Source organism: Schistocerca nitens, chromosome 4, assembly GCF_023898315.1.
Source record: "Schistocerca nitens isolate TAMUIC-IGC-003100 chromosome 4, iqSchNite1.1, whole genome shotgun sequence".
Lineage (NCBI taxonomy): Eukaryota > Metazoa > Arthropoda > Insecta > Orthoptera > Acrididae > Schistocerca > Schistocerca nitens.
In genome coordinates, this window is record NC_064617.1 from 957,978,344 (window position 1) to 957,997,197 (window position 18,854).

General features: G+C 45.3%; 1 protein-coding gene across 1 annotated transcript in view; it reads right to left on the reverse strand.

Annotated features, from left to right (window-relative positions):
• Nucleotides 1-1,622: 1,622 nt before the first annotated feature.
• LOC126252720 (facilitated trehalose transporter Tret1-like) overlaps nt 1,623-18,854 on the reverse strand; it is a 29,278-nt gene continuing 12,046 nt past the window's right edge. The window contains exons 2-5 of the mRNA XM_049953623.1: nt 17,486-17,703; nt 13,608-13,674; nt 8,450-8,758; nt 1,623-1,751 (exon numbers count right to left, since the gene is read on the reverse strand). Coding sequence (XP_049809580.1) covers nt 1,623-1,751; nt 8,450-8,758; nt 13,608-13,674; nt 17,486-17,703 — 723 coding nt within the window. The remainder of the gene's footprint in view (nt 1,752-8,449; nt 8,759-13,607; nt 13,675-17,485; nt 17,704-18,854) is intronic.

Below are 18,854 nucleotides of genomic sequence, written 5' to 3' on the forward strand. Positions count from 1 at the left end.
GATCCAATGACTGTTAGCATAATATGGAATCGGTGGGTTCAGGAGGGTAATACGGAACGCCGTGCTGGATTCCAAAGGCCTCGTATCACTAGCAGAGATGAGAGGCATCTTATCCGCATGGTAGCCACGTCTCGATGCCTGAGTCGACAAATGGGGACGTTTGCAGGGCAAGAACCACTTGCACGAACAGTTCGAAGACGTTTGCAGCAGCATGCACTATCAGCTCGGAGACCATGACTGCGTTTACCCTTGACGCTGCATCACAGACAGGAGCGCCTGCGATGGTGTACTCAACGACGAACCTGGGTGCACGAATGGCAATCGACGTTCAGATGAATCCACGTTCTGTTTACAGCATCATGATGGTTGCAACCGTGTTCGGCGACATCGCGGTGAACGCACATTGGAAGCGTCTATTCATCATCGCCATACTGGCGTATCACCCGGCGTGATGGTTTGGGGTGCCATTGGTTACACGTCTCTGTCACCTCTTGTTCGCATTGACGGCACTTTGAACAGTGGACGTTACATTTCAGATGTGTTGCGGCCCGTGGCTCTACCCTTCATTCGATCCCTGCGAAACCTTACATTTCAGCAGGATAATGCTCGACTGCATGTTGCAGGTCCTGTACAGGCCTTTTTGGATACAGGAAATGTTCGACTGCTGCCTGGCCAGCACATTCTCCAGATCTCTCACCAATTGAAAACGTCTGGTGAATGGTGACCGAGCAACTGGCTCGTCACAATACGCCAGTCACTACTCTTGATGAACTGTGGAATCGTGTTGAAGCTGCATGGGCAGCTGTACCTGTACACGCCATCCAAGTTCTGTTTGACTCAATGCCCAGGCCTATCAAGGCCGTTATTACGCCCAGAGGTGGTTGTTCTGGGTACTGATTTCTCAGGATCTATGCACCCAAATTGCGTGCAAATGTAATCACATGTCATTTCTAAGATATTTGTCCAATGAATACCGGTTTATCATCTGCATTTCTTCTTGGTGTAGCAATTTTAATGGCCAGTAGTGTAACTGCTATTATAGGCTGAATGGTCCTTTCGTATTTAAGTCAGAAAAAACTGTCGGCTTTCGTGTGTATTTCCTGGAAAATAACATTTCAGACACGTTAATAAACTGCACAGAAGTAATGACGTAGCGTTTGTTCATAACGAAATTTTTTTTCGTATCGCTATCCTGATAAAAATACAAGCTTGGGAACATTTTGGTGTACACAGGGAAGTGTTGCAGTGGCCGCGTATCACCGTAATCTGTATTCTACACAGGAGACTAACTGCTGGAGCTTTATTAGTCTAACACAATGTCTGTTTATTTGAGTTTTGATGAATAGATACCGTGAGGCAGTAGTCAGACAGATGCACTGCGCTAAAGAACGAAGCCGAAAACAGGTATTTAACTAATTAATAGTCCCGTAGGGTTAGCTTAATTTACTAACATGCAAAACTTGCTTTCTGAAACATCCTAAATTAAATAAGAGTTTCAATTCTCATTCGTTGAACGTTGTCTACTGAAACTGCTGTTTCAGCTGTTTCAGTTGATACACCTTGTCTACGTACAAAAGATGTGTAGGCTTTTTCTGGACTCTAACAATGAGCGTGTGTAGTGATCAGAGGTAGAAGAACAAACCTGCGGTGTAGGTGACGATGTAGAAGACGAGGGCAGTGAGTGGGAGCCAGCCGATGTTCTTGACGCTTTTGCCTGTGTCACTCAGGTAGAAATACACAGCCAGAACAGTCTGAAAAGTAAATGCACGGTAAAAGGGTTAGTAAAACATCAAAGATTTCTGATAGGACTGTAACACAACACTGAATGCTCTTTTAACACTCTATAAAATTCGCTAATCGCCGTAACGAGATGTGAATTCTGCAAGAAATGATTCAAAAAGACATGCATAAGTTGACTATATTAACACAGAATCACAGAAGAAGAAAATTGGAGTATTCCAACGGAATAAGTGAACGTGATTAGTGGTGGTGGTGGTGGTGGTTAGTGTTTAACGTCTCGTCGACAACGAGGTCATTAGAGACGGAGCGCAAGCTCGGGTTAGGGAAGGATTGGGAAGGAAATCGGCCGTGCCCTTTCACAGAAACCATCCCGGCATTTGCCTGAAACGATTTAGGGAAATCACGGAAAACCTAAATCAGGATGGCCGGAGACGGGATTGAACCGTCGTCCTCCCGAATGCGAGACGTGATTAGTGACTTTTAGAGTGATGTCATGTGATTGGTGTTCTAGGGTGCGAAACGGCTAGATCATCAACGCTCTTACATGAAACACGAGGGTCGTTCCGAAAGAAAGTTTCGTCATTGTATTTGAAAGAGAAGATGGTACACTAGGTGACACAAACACCCCATCAATCCACACTCGTCGATAGTTTAGTGACGGAAGAGGCGTCAGCAGAAGAGGAGTGACGCATGCGCAGAGCGCCGAAGAAGAGGAAACAACAGATCGGCGTGGCCGAAGTCTTTCGAGTACACCTCACGATGGCAGACAGACATGTGCTGACAATGTGGTCGCCAATGGAAGTGCGCGCTGTTATCCGGCGTGAATGGGCACGTGGAAATTTGCTTTTGGCAATGATGTTTCAGTGTGAAAAACAACAATGACGAAACATACTTTCGCAGCGTCCCTCGTACATAGAGAAGAGACTGATGAAAATCTTTAAAAATAATAATACATTATAAAACCACTTCTGCATCAACAAGGAAGCAGACACTGACATCAGGAGTACCATACAAGACAATCCGTAAAATTCAGATGGAGTACATAAGAATAACAAAATAAAACAAAGGAAGAACTACCAGAACAGACACATCTAAAAAAGGGCGAAATTACTTTGGATGAGTGACTGCTTACAAGGGAACCTCCCCATCGCACCCCCCTAAGACTTAGTTACAAGTTGGCACAGTGGATAGGCCTTGAAAAACTGAACACAGATCAATCGAGAAAACAGGAAGAAGTTGTGTGGAACTACGAAAAAAATAAGCTAAATATACAAACTGAGTAGTCCATGCTCAACATATATAATATTAAGGATAGTACTATAGTAGTAGTGCTGTGGTCCTGTGGTTAGCGTGAGCAGCTGTGGAACTAGAGGTCCTTGGTTCGAATCTTCCCCCGAGTGAAAATTTTAATTTTTTATTTTCCGACAATTATCAAAGTTCAGGCACACACACACACACACAATCAACTTCGCTCTCCAAAATTCCAGGACATGTTCAGATTTGCTTGGACATATGCAGGATTTGACGGTCTACACACGGAAAAATTTGAAAACGTTAAAAACATATGTTTTGACAGAGCACAGGGAAAACTGTGCGACTGTTGCATTCATTTGTTGCAGTTTATGTGACAAACTCTTATGTTTTCATCACCTTTTTGGGAGTGATTATCACATCCACAAGAAAACCTAAATCGGGCAAGGTAGAAGAATCCTTTTACCCATTCGCCAAGTGTACAAGTTAGGTGGGTCGACAACATATTCCTGTCAAGTGACGCACATGCCGTCACCAGTGTCGTATAGAATATATCAGACGTGTTTTCCTGTGGAGGAATCGGTTGACCTATGACCTTGCGAACAAATGTTTTCGGTTCCCTTTGGAGAGGCACGTCCTTTCGTCTACTAATCGCACGGTTTTGCGGTGCGGTCGCAAAACACAGACACCAAACTTATTACAGTGAACAGAGACGTCAATGAAGGAACGGACAGATCATTACTGCGAAAATAAAGAAATAAAAATTTTCACTCGAGGTAGGATTTGAACCAAGGATCTCGCGTTCCACTGCTGCTCACGCTGACCACGGGACCACGGCGCCCCTAATTTGTCACTCTCCTTGATGTTGCAGATGTTGGACATAGACTACTCAGTTTGTATATTTTGCTTATTTTTTTCATACTTCCACACAACTTCTTCCTGTTTTCTCGATTGATCTGTGTTCAGTTTTTCAAGGGCTATCCACTGTGCCAACTTGTAACTAAATCTGAGGGGGGTGCGATGGGGAGGTTCCCTTGTTAGAAGTAACTAATGACAAAGCCGCGCGGTTTGAGCGTCAGCCACTGATTGCGCGGCCCCGGCCGCAGGAGGTTCGAGTTCTCCCTCCGGCACGGGTGTGTGTGTTGTTCTCAGTTAGTATAAGTAGTGTGTAAGTCTACATACCGATGACCTCAGCAGTTTGGTCCCTTAAGAATTCACACGTTTCACCATTTGGAGTGGGGAGGGGTCCGGGTGGCGCGAGCTGACACACCCCGTCGTGTTCTGCGGCCTTCCATGAACCATTCTGCACACACCCGTTACCCTGCCGAAACACTTCGTCCCACATGAGTAGCATTTTCCCGAATGGATGTATCACATTCTCTCATGCGAGTAAAGCGCCCTCTTTCAAACTCACTAATTTGATGGTGCGGCGCACGCATACGTCTGTGGGGCATCCTGCACGTATGCTCAACTCACACTGATCCATTAGATTCGGTTTCTAGCCACAACGAGAGCCGCAGGCACATTTTACCGGTAGGTGGTGTAGGACCGCGATATCGATATTGACCTCGAACCTGCAGACCAACATGGTTCGAAAGCTAATTATTTCTGAAGAACATACTAATGTATATATCCTGTGAATAAGAATGTCCCGTATGTAGTAGTTCAAGGTGTTCTATTTTTTCTGAACACGAGTGTATACAGAACGCTCAGTAATAGGTCCGCTAAATGCATCAGAAGAAGTTCGGTAGCTGAATTAAAATTCAGTCAGATAAACACCTGATGAAATGTTACTCAAGGAATACAGGAAACAATAACATAGTGTTCAAAGTGTCAATATTGTTGGTTCGGTTCGCGTGTCCGAAATTTGAAGCTACGCAAGATAGACAAAGTCGAAGCAAGATCACACTAGTTCACAGACGGGACTAGACTCCCATGAATACAGAAATGTAGAGGACACTCTACTTGAGAACAGAAAAAAATGATGATAGGGTTGCTACACAGTGTGGCTCATCCTCCATGCATACTGTCACACATGCCACTTGCATAGTATGTCAAATTTTATCTCATCCCGCCTATGCTCCTGACGTGGTACCCACTGACTTTTTTTATCAGATGAAGAAACAATTGCGTAGCAGGCATTCATTGCGTAGCATTCTTGTTGACGATGACGGGATTTCGCAGATGAAACGTTTCCTCAACAGAATGCTAGCATCTACAGCCAGTGTCCCCACTAAGTCACGAATCGTTTGGAAAAATGTGTCGTATTGAAGGTTGACTACCTAGAGGGTGATCAGCAATATCGCCGGGTTTCATGGACACAGCTCGATTTTTTTTCCTTTTTTCAAGCGGTAAGTAAAACTTGATCACCAGCCCTCGTAAGTTGTTTTGATGGTTTTATTTATTTATTTATTTATTTATTTACTCGTCAAGTTCCGTAGGACCAAGTTGAGGAGCAAATCTCCAAGGTCATGGAACGTGTCAGAACATGATATTACAACATAAACGTAATAACAGATATAAATAATTGTTCATGAACTTTAAAAAATGTCAGTCCTTAAGTTTAAGTAAACGCTATCAGCAATACAATAAAAATCAGCTTAATTTTTCAAGGAACTCCTCGACAGAATAGAAGGAATGACCCACGAGAAAACTCTTCAGTTTCGATCTGAAAGCGCTTGGATTACTGCTAAGATTTTTGAATTCGAGTGGCAGCTTATTGAACATGGATGCAGCAGTATACTGCACACCTTTTTGCACAAGAGTTAAGGAAGTCCGATCCAAATGCAGGTTTGATTTCTGCCGAGTGTTAACCGAGTGAAAGCTGCTTATTCTTGTGAATAAACTAATATTATTAACAAGAAACGACAATAAGGAATATAAGTATTGAGAGGCCAATGTCAAAATACCCAGACTCGTCAACAGAGGTCGAAAAGAGGTTCGTGAACTAACACCACTTATTGCGCGAACCGCCCGTTTCTGAGCCAAAAATATCCTTTTAGAATGAGAAGAGTAACCCCAAAGTATAATACCATATGACAATAGCGCATGAAAATAAACAAAGTAGACTAATTTTCGTGTCGAACGATCACTCACTTCTGATGGCGTTCGAATACTAAAAATGGCGGTAGATCCTGAACGTGGGCTTTCCACGACAGCTTACTATCCATCTGAACACCTAGAAATTTGAACTGTTCAGTTTCACTAATCATATGCCCATTCTGTGAAATTAAAACGTCAGGTTTTGTTGAATTGTGTGTTAGAAACTGTAAAAACTGAGTTTTACTGTGATTTAGCGTTAGTTTATTTTCTACAAGCCACGAACTGAGGTCATGTACTGTACTATTTGGAACCGAGCCAATGTTACACACGACATCCTTTACTACCAAGCTAGTGTCATCAGCAAACAGAAATATTTTAAAGTTACCCGTAATACTAGAGGGCATGTCATTTATACAGGGTGTTACAAAAAGGTACGGCCAAACTTTCAGGAAACATTTCTCACAGACAAAGGAAGAAAATATGTTATGTGGACATGTGTCCGGAAACGCTTACTTTCCATATTAGAGCTCATTTTATTACTTCTCTTCAAATCACATTAATCATGGAATGGAAACACACAGCAACAGAACGTACCAGCGTGACTTCACTTTGTTATAAGAAATGTTCAAAATGTCCTCCGTTAGCGAGGATACATGCATCCACCCTCTGTCGCATGGAAGCCCTGATGCGCCGATGCAGCCCCGGAGAATGGCGTATTGTATCACAGCCGTCCACAATACGAGCACGAAGAGTCTCTACATTTGGTACCGGGGCTTTCAAATGCCCCCATAAATGAAAATCAAGAGGGTTGAGGTCAAGAGAGCGTGGAGGCCATGGAATTGGTCCGCCTCTACCAATCCATCGGTCACCGAATCTGTTGTTGAGAAGCGTACGAACACTTCGACTGAAAAGCGCAGGAGCTCCATCGTGCATGAACCACATGTTGTGTCGTACTTGTAAAGGCACATGTTCTAGCAGCACAGGTAGAGTATCTCGTATGAAATCATGATAACGTGCTCCATTGAGCGTATGTGGAAGAACATGGGGCCCAATCAAGACATCACCAACAATGCCTGCCGAAATCTGTGTTGATGACGTGATTGCACAATTGCGTGCGGCTTCTCGTCAGCCCACAGATGTTGATTGTGAAAATTTACAATTTGATCGCGTTGGAATGAAGCCTCATCCGTAAAGAGAACATTTGCTCTGAAATGAGGATTGACACATTGTTGGATGAACCATTCGCACGCAGCAGTGTACCCGTGGAGGCCAATCAGCTGCTGATAGTGCCTGCAGACGCTGTACATGGTACGGAAACAACTGGTTCTCCCGTAGCACTCTCCATACAGTGACGTGGTCAACGTTACCTTGTACAGCAGCAACTTCTCTGACGCTGACATTAGGGTTATCGTCAACTGCACGAAGAATTGCCTCGTCTATTGCAGGTGTCCTCGTCGTTCTAGGTCTTCCCCAGTCGAGTCATAGGCTGGAATGTTCCGTGCTCCCTAAGATGCCGATCAATTGCTTCGAACGTCTTCCTGTCGGGACACCTTCGTTCTGGAAATCTGTCTCGATACAAACGTACCGCGCCACGGCTTTTGCCCCGTGCTAATCCATACATCAAATGGTCATCTGCCAACTCCTCATTTGTAAACATTGCACTGACTGCAAAACCACGTTCGTGATGAACACTAACCTGTTGATGCTACGTACTCACGTGCTTGATGGTAGTACTGTAGAGCAATGAGTCGCATGTCAACACAAGCACCGAAGTCAACATTACCTTCCTTCAATTGGGCCAACTGGCGGTGAATTGAGGAAGTACAGTACATACTGACGAAACTAAAATGAGCTTTAACATGGAAATTAAGCGTTTCCGGACACATGTCCACGTAACATCTTTTCTTTATTTGTGTGTGAGGAATGTTTCCTGAAAGTTTGGCCGTACCTTTTGTAACACCCTGTATAAATAAGGAATAGGAGTGGCCCCAACACTGATCCCTGCGGCACTCCCCCTCCCCCCCCCCCCCCCACACTTGACAGTACCCAACTCAGACCCCACATCACAGCCGTTATCAACATTGTGAATAATGACCTATTGCTGCCTGTTGCTAAAGTAAGAGGTGAACCAATTCTGAGCTACTGCCCGTATTCCGTAATGGTTCAACTTCTGGAGTAATATTTTGTGATAAACACACTCAAATGCCTCAGTTAAATCAAAAAAAATATGCCAAGCGTTCGAAACCTTTTGTTTAACCTTCTCTCAAAATATTGACTCCTTTTATCATGCTGTATAGAGTATGAGTGTTCTTTAGGATATAAAGTCGGTGCACCACTTCATACTTCTGTAGGACGTATCATAAGAATCGGATGTACGGTCATAGTAATGAGATATTTCTGAGAGAAGAGTCCTCACCAGGGCGACGGACATGCCGGTGGAGGAGAAGATGAGCAGCGGCCTGCGGCCCAGGCGGTCCACCAGGAAGGGCGTGACGCACGACTCGAGCAGCATGGCGCCGTTGACGATGATGGGCGCCACCCGGCTGTCCACGTCGCCGCCCGCGGCGTCGAAGATGCTCTGCGTGTAGAAGAGCACCGCGTTGATGCCGGCCAGCTGCTCGGCGCACAGCACCCCCAGAGAGCTGGCCAGCGCGCGGCGACACCTGCGGGACCGGAACAGGTCCAACACCGACGCCTCGTTCACCTTGGAGTCCTCCACAGCTTTCTGTGAGCAGAAACCACCACACCGTCCAAGTCAGCAGGCCTCGAGACCAAATGGCGTGCTTCAAGTGTGGAGCTTCCTGGTGTACAAGGCCGCATCAAAAACTAATCTATATCTTGTATTGTATGTTAACCGGGGACCTAGGAACGACGGAGAGGCTCCGGCCCCGCCGCAGCCGCAGTGGTCCACAATCCCACTACGACTACCGCCGCCCCACACCGAACCTAGGGCTATTGTGCGGTTCGGCCCCCAGTGGACCCCCCAGGGAACGTCTCACAGCAGACGAGTGTAACCCCTATGTTTGCGTGGTAGAGTAATGGTGGTGTACGCTTACGTGGAGAACTTGTCTGCGCAGCAATCGCCGACATAGTGTAGCTGAGACGGAATAAGGGGAACCAGCCCGCATTCGCCGAGGCAGATGGAAAACCGCCTAAAAACCATCCACAGACTGGCTGGCTCACCGGACCTCGACACAAATCCGCCGGGCGGATTCGTGCCGGGGACCAGGCGCTCCTTCCCGCCCGGAAAGCCGTGCGTTAGACCGCACGGCCAACCCGGCGGGCTAATCTACATCTTACTATTAAAAAGAATGCAATAGTGCAATTTTGAAACACACATGCAGGACAGAGATACTACTGACCCCATTCCTGATACCTACAAGATTTGTTTAAGAGCGTAGCGTCGCCATCTATAGCAAAACAATCGATCTCCTCATGTATTTGTTTACCCATCACAGGCAACGGCCTTGCTGCAGTGATAATGCTGGTCCCCGTCAGATCACCGAAGTTAAGCGCTGGCGGGCTCGGCTAGCACTTGGATGCGTCACCGTCCGGGTCTGCTGAGTGCTTTTGGCAAGTGGGGCACTCACAGCCCTTGTGAGGCAAACTGAGGAGCTACCTGATTGAAAAGTAATGGCACCAGATACGAAAACTGACAATGGGCAGGAATGTGGCGTGCTGACCACATGGCCATCCGTATCTGCATCCGGTGACACCTCAGGGCTGAGGATGACATGGCGGCCGGTCGGTGGCACACACGAAGGCTGACAATGGCCAGGAATGTGGCGTGCTGACCACATGCCCATCCGTATCTGCATCCGGTGACATCTCAAGGCTGAGGATGACATGGCGGCCAGTTGCTGGCATTGGGCCTTCAAGACCTATCTGGACGGTGATTTTCTTTTCTTCATTTTTACTTGTCACGTTCCTTGGGACCAGATGACTCAAAGACTTTTGATCATGGAATGAGTCAGTAGATTGGTTGCAGTGTAGTGTAATGGAAATTGAAATGCCGTGTGGCTAGTGCCGCCCGTCGGGTAGACCGTTCGCCTGGTGCAAGTCTTTCGAGTTGACGCCGCTTCGCCGACTTACGTGTCGATGGGAATGAAATGATGATAAAAACACACACAACACTCAGACATCACGAGGCAGAGAAAGCCCCTGGCCCCACCAAAAATCAGACCCAGGACCCCGTGCGCGGGAGGCGAGAACGCTTCCGCAAGACCACGAGTTGCGGACAGTGTAGTGTAATAAACATGTTATGTACTGAATCGACTGTGAGAAAGCTAAGTGCCAAAGACGTTATCTGAGACACTATGATAATTATATCGTTGACTCGGAATATTACTCTCTCTGTGGTTTACTCGTAACTAAGGTTTTCTGTTCGCTTCTTTTGATGTTATGTGGAGAATTGTACAAGAGACACAATAAACCATTATTATTTCATGAGAACAAAGGTGAGCGTCACGACCTTTATTAGTATTTTTGGAAGTATTGAAATAGCAGAATTGTTTCAGATTGAATGAGACATGTACGGGAATAGACGTGGACAACGGCACTCGAACCTGCAATCTCATGTATGAATAGTTCCTAAAAATATCCAGCCGTCTCTCCCAAGACTCTTCATACGCACAACAAACAGTAATTCTTTTAACAGCACTATCAGAGACAATTTTATAACGTTGTTCCGACCTTTTACTGCGAGCATAATACATCGACAACAGACAAACAAAAATTAGACAAACACATAAAAGAATCTACCACAACAGACTCATTATTAGAAAATTTATGGAGAAAAAGAATTAAAGAATTGAGAAAACAGTACAAAATATTGGGAGTGTATAAATATGAATAATGCATTACACAGAAAAGTCCTCTGCTAATGGGAGAAACTCCTGTACAGTATTTAAGGTGGGCCCACAAGAGAACCTTTCAAATTGGTTATATTTTAAGACTTGTGGATTATCACTTAATTTTTATTTAGTTCTGCGGAAAACTTGCTATAAAAGGAAACTATTGAATCGTGCACGCTATTCTGTACAATAATAAAGCAAGTCTGCCGGCCGCTGTGGCAGAGCGGTTCTAGGCGCTTCAGTCTGGAACCGCGCGGCCGCTACGGTCGCAGGTTCGAATCCTGCCTCGAGCATGGATGTGTGTGATGTCCTTAGGTTAGGTTTAAGTAGTTCTAAGTTCTAGAGGACTGATGACCTCAGATGTTAAGTCCCATAGTGCTCAGAACCATTTGAACCAATAAAGCAAGTCTTACCCACGTGAAAATCGTTTTTACATCTAGAGGTCACTGAACGAACGTTGCAGTTTCTTCTGGGTGAGGCAATATTGTCAGGTACAAATCCCATGATGGTGATGATGACGATGATGTGTGTGAGTGTGTGTATGGAATCCCGTGGCACCTGAACAACGGTCTTGGCCCTCATGAAGTTCGCGAAATGACACCTCAGATCTACCTGATACCTCTTTCTTTGGCTGAGAATATTGTTGGTGAGAGTACAGCCAAAATATGGTTCCACAAGAAACCATGAAGTTAAAGTAATAAAAGTAAACAAGCCTTTGCACTTAAGCATCAGTCAAAGTAGAGATTATTCTTATAGAACAGACAGAAGCATTCAGTTTCTGCAGATGCTCTTGAACGTGGTATTTGCAAGTACGCTTTCTATCTACCCTCAGTTCTAAGAATTCAATACGATTGACTTCATTGCCTGTTTGACCACCTTCTGACAGTACAACTTCGCTCTTACAGGAGTTCCGTGAGTACGCATTACGTGTTGTTGCACATAAGTCGTAATCTTTTCTCTGAGAACCACATCCTGACTTACCCTATCAGCTGCGTCAGTTACAATACATTCAACATCTTTCACAATAACAATTGTGTCATCGGCAAAGGGAGAAGCTGTTTACGTGGGAAAAGAAGGAGCAACGTGGCAAGACATTCGTCGGAGGACGAAGAAATTGTTTGTGGTTTCCTGCCTCTGGCGTAAGGGTGATATACTCATGTACTTGGAAGTAGCCTATCAGTATCGCTATCTAACGGCTTGACAGAAAATCATAAGAAGTTTGGCCTTAAGTTAAATCAGTAAACGGATTAAAGCCGTCTGTCCAGACCATCTGTGACCCTATGGCATTGAAACGCAAGATAACGGAAAAAAGGCAGAAATACTAAATATCTTTTTCGAAAACTATTCCACTGAGAGATGATGCAGTCTAGTGATCTATCGTTACAATAATTTAAAATGAATAGGAATGATAGAAGAGTCGAATGAAAATTCTCAATTTGCAAAGGCGACCGTTGCTGCATATTTGCTACGAAACGACATTACAATACCATGCAGAAAGAATTTAAACTTTTAGATGACAATAAGGAGCAAAAAATTACAACGATCAACAGATGGCAAGTATTCTGCAATGTTATGAGGTGAATGGTTCAAATGGCTCTGAGCACTATGGGACTCAACTGCTGAGGTCATTAGTCCCCTAGAACTTAGAACTAGTTAAACCTAACCAACCTAAGGACATCACAAACGTCCATGCCCGAAGCAGGATTCGAACCTGCGACCGTAGCGGTCTTGCGGTTCCAGACTGCAGCGCCTTTAACCGCACGGCCACTTCGGCCGGCTTATGAGGTGAATGATGACTTAATTGTAGCTATGAGGAAGGTAGTTGCCAGGAAAAGATCCATCAGTTATATAGTAAGTGAAATTCCCCCACGGCAAAGGTCACTTACAAATGCTCTTTTCAACAAATTCTTAAATACTGCACATCCCTCTATGATCATTAGTGAATCACACTCACAGAATTGAATGAGAGCTTATGAAGAACTGCACACTACTTCACAGAAAACCTCAAGAATTTCCGTGGGAAACGCCATAAGAAAAGCTTAGAGTGTTGCGGAGAGCTTCATTGTGGAAAAGTTTTAAGGATGAGTATAGAAATGTTTTATTTCCTCGGAAGTGTACAGATGTGCGCAGATACGAACTGACAATTTTTCTTGGCCTGAATTGAACTAGAATAGTTGGAGGAGGGTAAGTGATTTTGGGACACTATTTACTGTCCGCCATACAGTGTAATGTAAATTGTGGACTGCAGATGATAATGTGGTTACACTAATTCAATGTATATATGTGAAAGACCATTTTTGGATTATAAAACTACATAATTCATGATTATGTGACAACTTGAGTGCAAAACTCTGTGAAATTGTCTCTGTCTGTCCATAAGCCGACACACTGTACAATATACAAATTATACAGTATTATGACTTCAGCGCGCCAAAAATAATTAATTAATACTAAAATCTTATTTCATTAGTGATCTATGTTGTTGAGAAATGTGACATATACAACCAAGTCATATACGGTACGACTGAAGTGCCATTCAAATGCGGCGCATTCGCTGTTTTCCTCTCTTCCCCCTCCTCACGCTCAGAGCGGGGCGGCGGTGGGGCAAAGGAGAAGCGAGGCTGAGCGCTCTGGCACTCTGGTCTGGTAGTGGCAACACAAGCCAAAATCTTGGCCTTCTCTCGTATAGAAATCTGCGACAGTGACAGCGGCGTGCCAGACATTTGATGAGCAGTTTGAGCGGATATTTTCCTGGCTTGCTTGCCATGCTTGGTCGTGATATACACTCCTGGAAATGGAAAAAAGAACACATTGACACCGGTGTGTCAGACCCACCATACCTGCTCCGGACACTGCGAGAGGGCTGTACAAACAATGATCACACGCACGGCACAGCGGACACACCAGGAACCGCGGTGTTGGCCGTCGAATGGCGCTAGCTGCGCAGCATTTGTGCACCGCCGCCGTCAGTGTCAGCCAGTTTGCCGTGGCATACGGAGCTCCATCGCAGTCTTTAACACTGGTAGCATGCCGCGACAGCGTGGACGTGAACCGTATGTGCAGTTGACGGACTTTGAGCGAGGGCGTATAGTGGGCATGCGGGAGGCCGGGTAGACGTACCGCCGAATTGCTCAACACGTGGGGCATGAGGTCTCCACAGTACATCGATGTTGTCGCCAGTGGTCGGCGGAAGGTGCACGTGCCCGTCGACCTGGGACCGGACCGCAGCGACGTACGGATGCACGCCAAGACCGTAGGATCCTACGCAGTGCCGTAGGGGACCGCACCGCCACTTCCCAGCAAATTAGGGACACTGTTGCTCCTGGGGTATCGGCGAGGACCATTCGCAACCGTCTCCATGAAGCTGGGCTACGGTCCCGCACACCGTTAGGCCGTCTTCCGCTCACGCCCCAACATCGTGCAGCCCGCCTCCAGTGGTGTCGCGACAGGCGTGAATGGAGGGACGAATGGAGACGTGTCGTCTTCAGCGATGAGAGTCGCTTCTGCCTTGGTGCCAATGATGGTCGTATGCGTGTTTGGCGCCGTGCAGGTGAGCGCCACAATCAGGACTGCATACGACCGAGGCACACAGGGCCAACACCCGGCATCATGGTGTGGGGAGCGATCTCCTACACTGGCCGTACACCACTGGTGATCGTCGAGGGGACACTGAATAGTGCACGGTACATCCAAACCGTCATCGAACCCATCGTTCTACCATTCCTAGACCGGCAAGGGAACTTGCTGTTCCAACAGGACAATGCACGTCCGCATGTATCCCGTGCCACCCAACGTGCTCTAGAAGGTGTAAGTCAACTACCCTGGCCAGCAAGATCTCCGGATCTGTCCCCCATTGAGCATGTTTGGGACTGGATGAAGCGTCGTCTCACGCGGTCTGCACGTCCAGCACGAACGCTGGTCCAACTGAGGCGCCAGGTGGAAATGGCATGGCAAGCCGTTCCACAGGACTACATCCAGCATCTCTACGATCGTCTCCATGGGAGAATAGCAGCCTGCATTGCTGCGAAAGGTGGATATACACTGAACCAGTGCCGACATTGTGCATGCTGTGTTGCCTGTGTCTATGTGCCTGTGGTTCTGTCAGTGTGATCATGTGATGTATCTGACCACAGGAATGTGTCAATAAAGTTTCCCCTTCCTGGGACAATGAATTCACGGTGTTCTTATTTCAATTTCCAGGAGTGTAGTTTGGGATCTGCCACTACTTGTTTTAATAGTGAGCATTCTGTGGCATTTCTGTGACATTCGTTCTGGCTAGTGGTTCTTGCATGTGGTGCTCTGCTTTAGTGCTTATTGCCTCCTTGTTCAACTCTCAGCCATCCGTTTCGCAGCCCTGTGTTGATAATGTTTCTGAACTTTCGTCGTGTGTGCTCAGTCCTCTTCCTCGTAGGTGGACTACTGGATCTATTATGGCTAATTCCCGTTAAACTAAAAAGACAAAAACCGCATGGAGATCAACTTAGGTTAAGTCTTTTAGTGTTATTCGTCTTGAACTCTTCTTTGTTTTATTGCAAGTCTTCAGCTTTTGTTTATCAAGAAGGGATCTCACCCTGGTAGTAGTAACAAGTTGTAAAGGAAGCATTAGTGATTTGAAATTCTTGTCAAATTTTATTTAATAGTTGCCTGAGCAGTCCTTCAGCTGTACTGAAGCACTTGGGACTTATGGTGCCCTTAACTCAAATTCTTTAATGCAGCATTTGTTCACTGCTAGTAGGTGCGTATGAAATATTTTGGAGGTTAATGTATGCGTTTTGATGCTTTAAAGTTTCTCGCGCCAATTTCTGCTCTAGCCTCGAGTTTTATCACGTGGGACAATGAACGATTGTTTTATCGCCGATTTATTTAAGAAAGGTTTTATGTGTGTTTTAGTTGAGCCAGTGTTAACTTCACGTCTTGCCACCGTAGATTGGGTGCCCGAGGTCCACCTCAAAGTGTAATGTGCCGTGCATGGGCTTGCACCCTGATCTCACACCAAGCCGGTCCCTCATAATTTGCAGTGGTCGACAGAATCTCTTTCAGCAAATTGGTTTGCTTGAAAGAAAGAAACATTCCACATGGGAAAAATATATTAAAAACAAAGTTTCCATGACTTACCAAACGGGAAAAGCGCTGGTAGATAGGCACAATAAAAAAGCACACACACAAAATTTCGAGCTTTCGCAACCCCCGGTTGCTTCGTCAGGAAAGAGGGAAGGAGAGGGAAAGATGAAAGGATGTGGGTTTTAAGGGAGAGGGTAAGGAGTCATTCCAATCCCGGGAGCGGAAAGACTTACCTTAGGGGGAAAAAAGGACAGGTATACACTCGCACACGCACACATATCTGATATGTGTGGATGGATATGTGTGTGTGTGCGAGTGTGCTCCCGGGATTAGAATGACTCCTTACCCTCTCCCTTAAAACCCACATCCTTTCATCTTTCCCTCTCCTTCCCTCTTTCCTGACGAAGTAACCGGGGGTTGCGAAAGCTCGAAATTTTGTGTGTGTGCTTTTTTATTGTGCCTATCTACCAGCGCTTTCCCGTTTGGTAAGTCATGCATTATGTTTCAACAGTATTACAAGAGGCAGTGTACTAATGTCAGGCATTAAATATTTTCTTACACTCTTTTAGTAAGAAAAGATTTAATGCCTGATATTAGTACACTGCTTCTTGTAATACTTTTGAAACATAATGCAAAAAATCGATTCTCAATGTGGTTAATCTTTTCTGATGTTGCACTGTTTTAATAAAAAAAGAAAAATTCTTGCAGCTAGCAAATTTTAATTGCCTAAAGAAATGAACTTATGTAAATTTGTAATATATTGGTTTGCTGTATTGTAGTAACAAATTTGTGAAGATATTATTTTAAAGAAACAAACGATGTTCACGTTGTCACTCAGTGCTTTTGTTAAGGTCTATTGAGTGTGTCCTCTCATTAATTAACGTTGAGATGGTGTCAGGTGTGTTAATTAATAGTGTGCCTATACCTGAATATCCGAGTCACATACAGCAGCAATCCATATCAGCCAACAGTAATTGATCAAGAACCGACGCCTCGCCTGTCAAGTGCTGCGGCAAACTGCTTGAAGTCGGTACAACTTACAGAGCACAGCCATCTCTACGTGCATAAAGATCCAATTGCGACGCCCACATGGGCTGCAGTTTCAGTGCAGATGAGCCCAGTACTGTGGACACAGTAGTAGCGTTTGTAGGATGGTGGTTTCTTATAATTTAAAGTCGGGACTGTCTCAGATCAGTTAATTTAGTACCTTGTTAAAAGTCTTTTTCTCTTGTACAATTTTACTTCTTATGTCTTAGATTTAGCTTTCAGTGCTTGATCAGTAAAAAACAAGGCATACAGTGAAGATGACTGTGGGATCTGAAAGGACGGGGGGGGGGGGGCGAGGAGGGGGGGGGGGGTGCGGGAAAGCTAAATTGAAAACTATTAAGAAAATGTATGCTAGTTTCAGACGACACTTGTAACCACAGTATCTTGCAGTGGAGGAGAAATGATTAGGTTGGAATTGCGCTGAATACAGATCGTTTACCTTCATCCTCTGAAGTTCAGAAGAGATGTCGCTGTTGTCATCTCGCAGTCACCGGAGAGATTCCGCGGCGTCTTCATCCCTGCCCTTGGCCAGCAGGTAGTACGGTGATTCTGGCACCCAGAAGAAGGTCACCAGAAACAGGAGAGGCACGGCCAGCCCTATGGCCGCTAGCGCAGTGTACGACACGAAAGGGCCGATGCAGTAGTCGAGCATGAAGCCCGTCGTTATCGACGGCTGCTGTACCATCGACAGAGCGCCCCTGATGTTGGCCTGTAGGCAGAAAGTACCGCGTTTGTAGCGAAAACTACGCTTGTATAGTTGTGTATGCATCGCGCTTATTTAGCGCAAGTGACGTCAGGGCTAAAACTCGAGTCGGTAACCTAAATACAAATAACAGAAAAGGGAGAGTGTATATTTTACTTTGTAGCAGAATGTGTGGTATTTTAAAACACCCGGGCAAATTATAACTGCTTGCTGGACCGCTACTCGAACTCGGTACAGAACAGAAAGAAGTCTACAGAGGTAAAGTTTATTTTTGGAATACCTCAAAGGAGTGGTAAAGGGCGATTTACCGTTCACAATGTACGTAAATGATTTAGTGGAAACATAAGAGAGATACTGCATTTTCAGGGAAACTACATTACAGGGCGTAGAAATATGACACAATAGAATAAAATACGCAATAAAAGTCGTCGTGATGATCCGAGATCAGTGCAGCTCCAACAAAGATTCTACGGTAACCATTAAGAAAGTTACGGTCACATAAAGTTAATTGCAGGAAAAGCAGATGCCAGGCTGAGATTAACTGGAAGAATATTAAGGAAAAGTAATTCATCCACGAAAGCAGCAGCTTGCGAAACACTTGTTCGACCGTCTGAGACCTTAACTTTTCCCGGCGAATTGAATGTTCAAATAACTTACGGGTTTGCTGCCGGGTGACGTCGTCGACACCGCCAATATTTCGACAGGAGCACACCCTGCCATTCTCAGGGCACAAATGCAAGGAGGAAGCAATGTGTAAGGGAATTTAATACCTCGGTTCACAGAGGAGAAACAAGGAAGATGCCACACACAGAAAAAGTGTCAACACAAACACAGATAACCAACGTCAGAAATATCGATGGTTACTATTAATCAACAGGTGAGTTAGCACTAATTCTGTCCCTCTGTTTTTTGATGAGAGACAGAGCCGGATTCCAAGCAGCATTTAAACAAAATCCACCATCTCTGTTTATAAGGTTGCTTGATAGTTTGATTTCAACAGCTCCCTTAATAACACTATCCCAATAGCTGGACGTGCAAGCTAGAATCTCCGTGCTGTTGTATTCCATAGGATGACCGGTGTCAAGGTAATGTTCTGCAATAGCGGATTTGCTCGGGTGTTGTAAGCGTGTTTGACGCTTATGTTCAATAGACAGGTC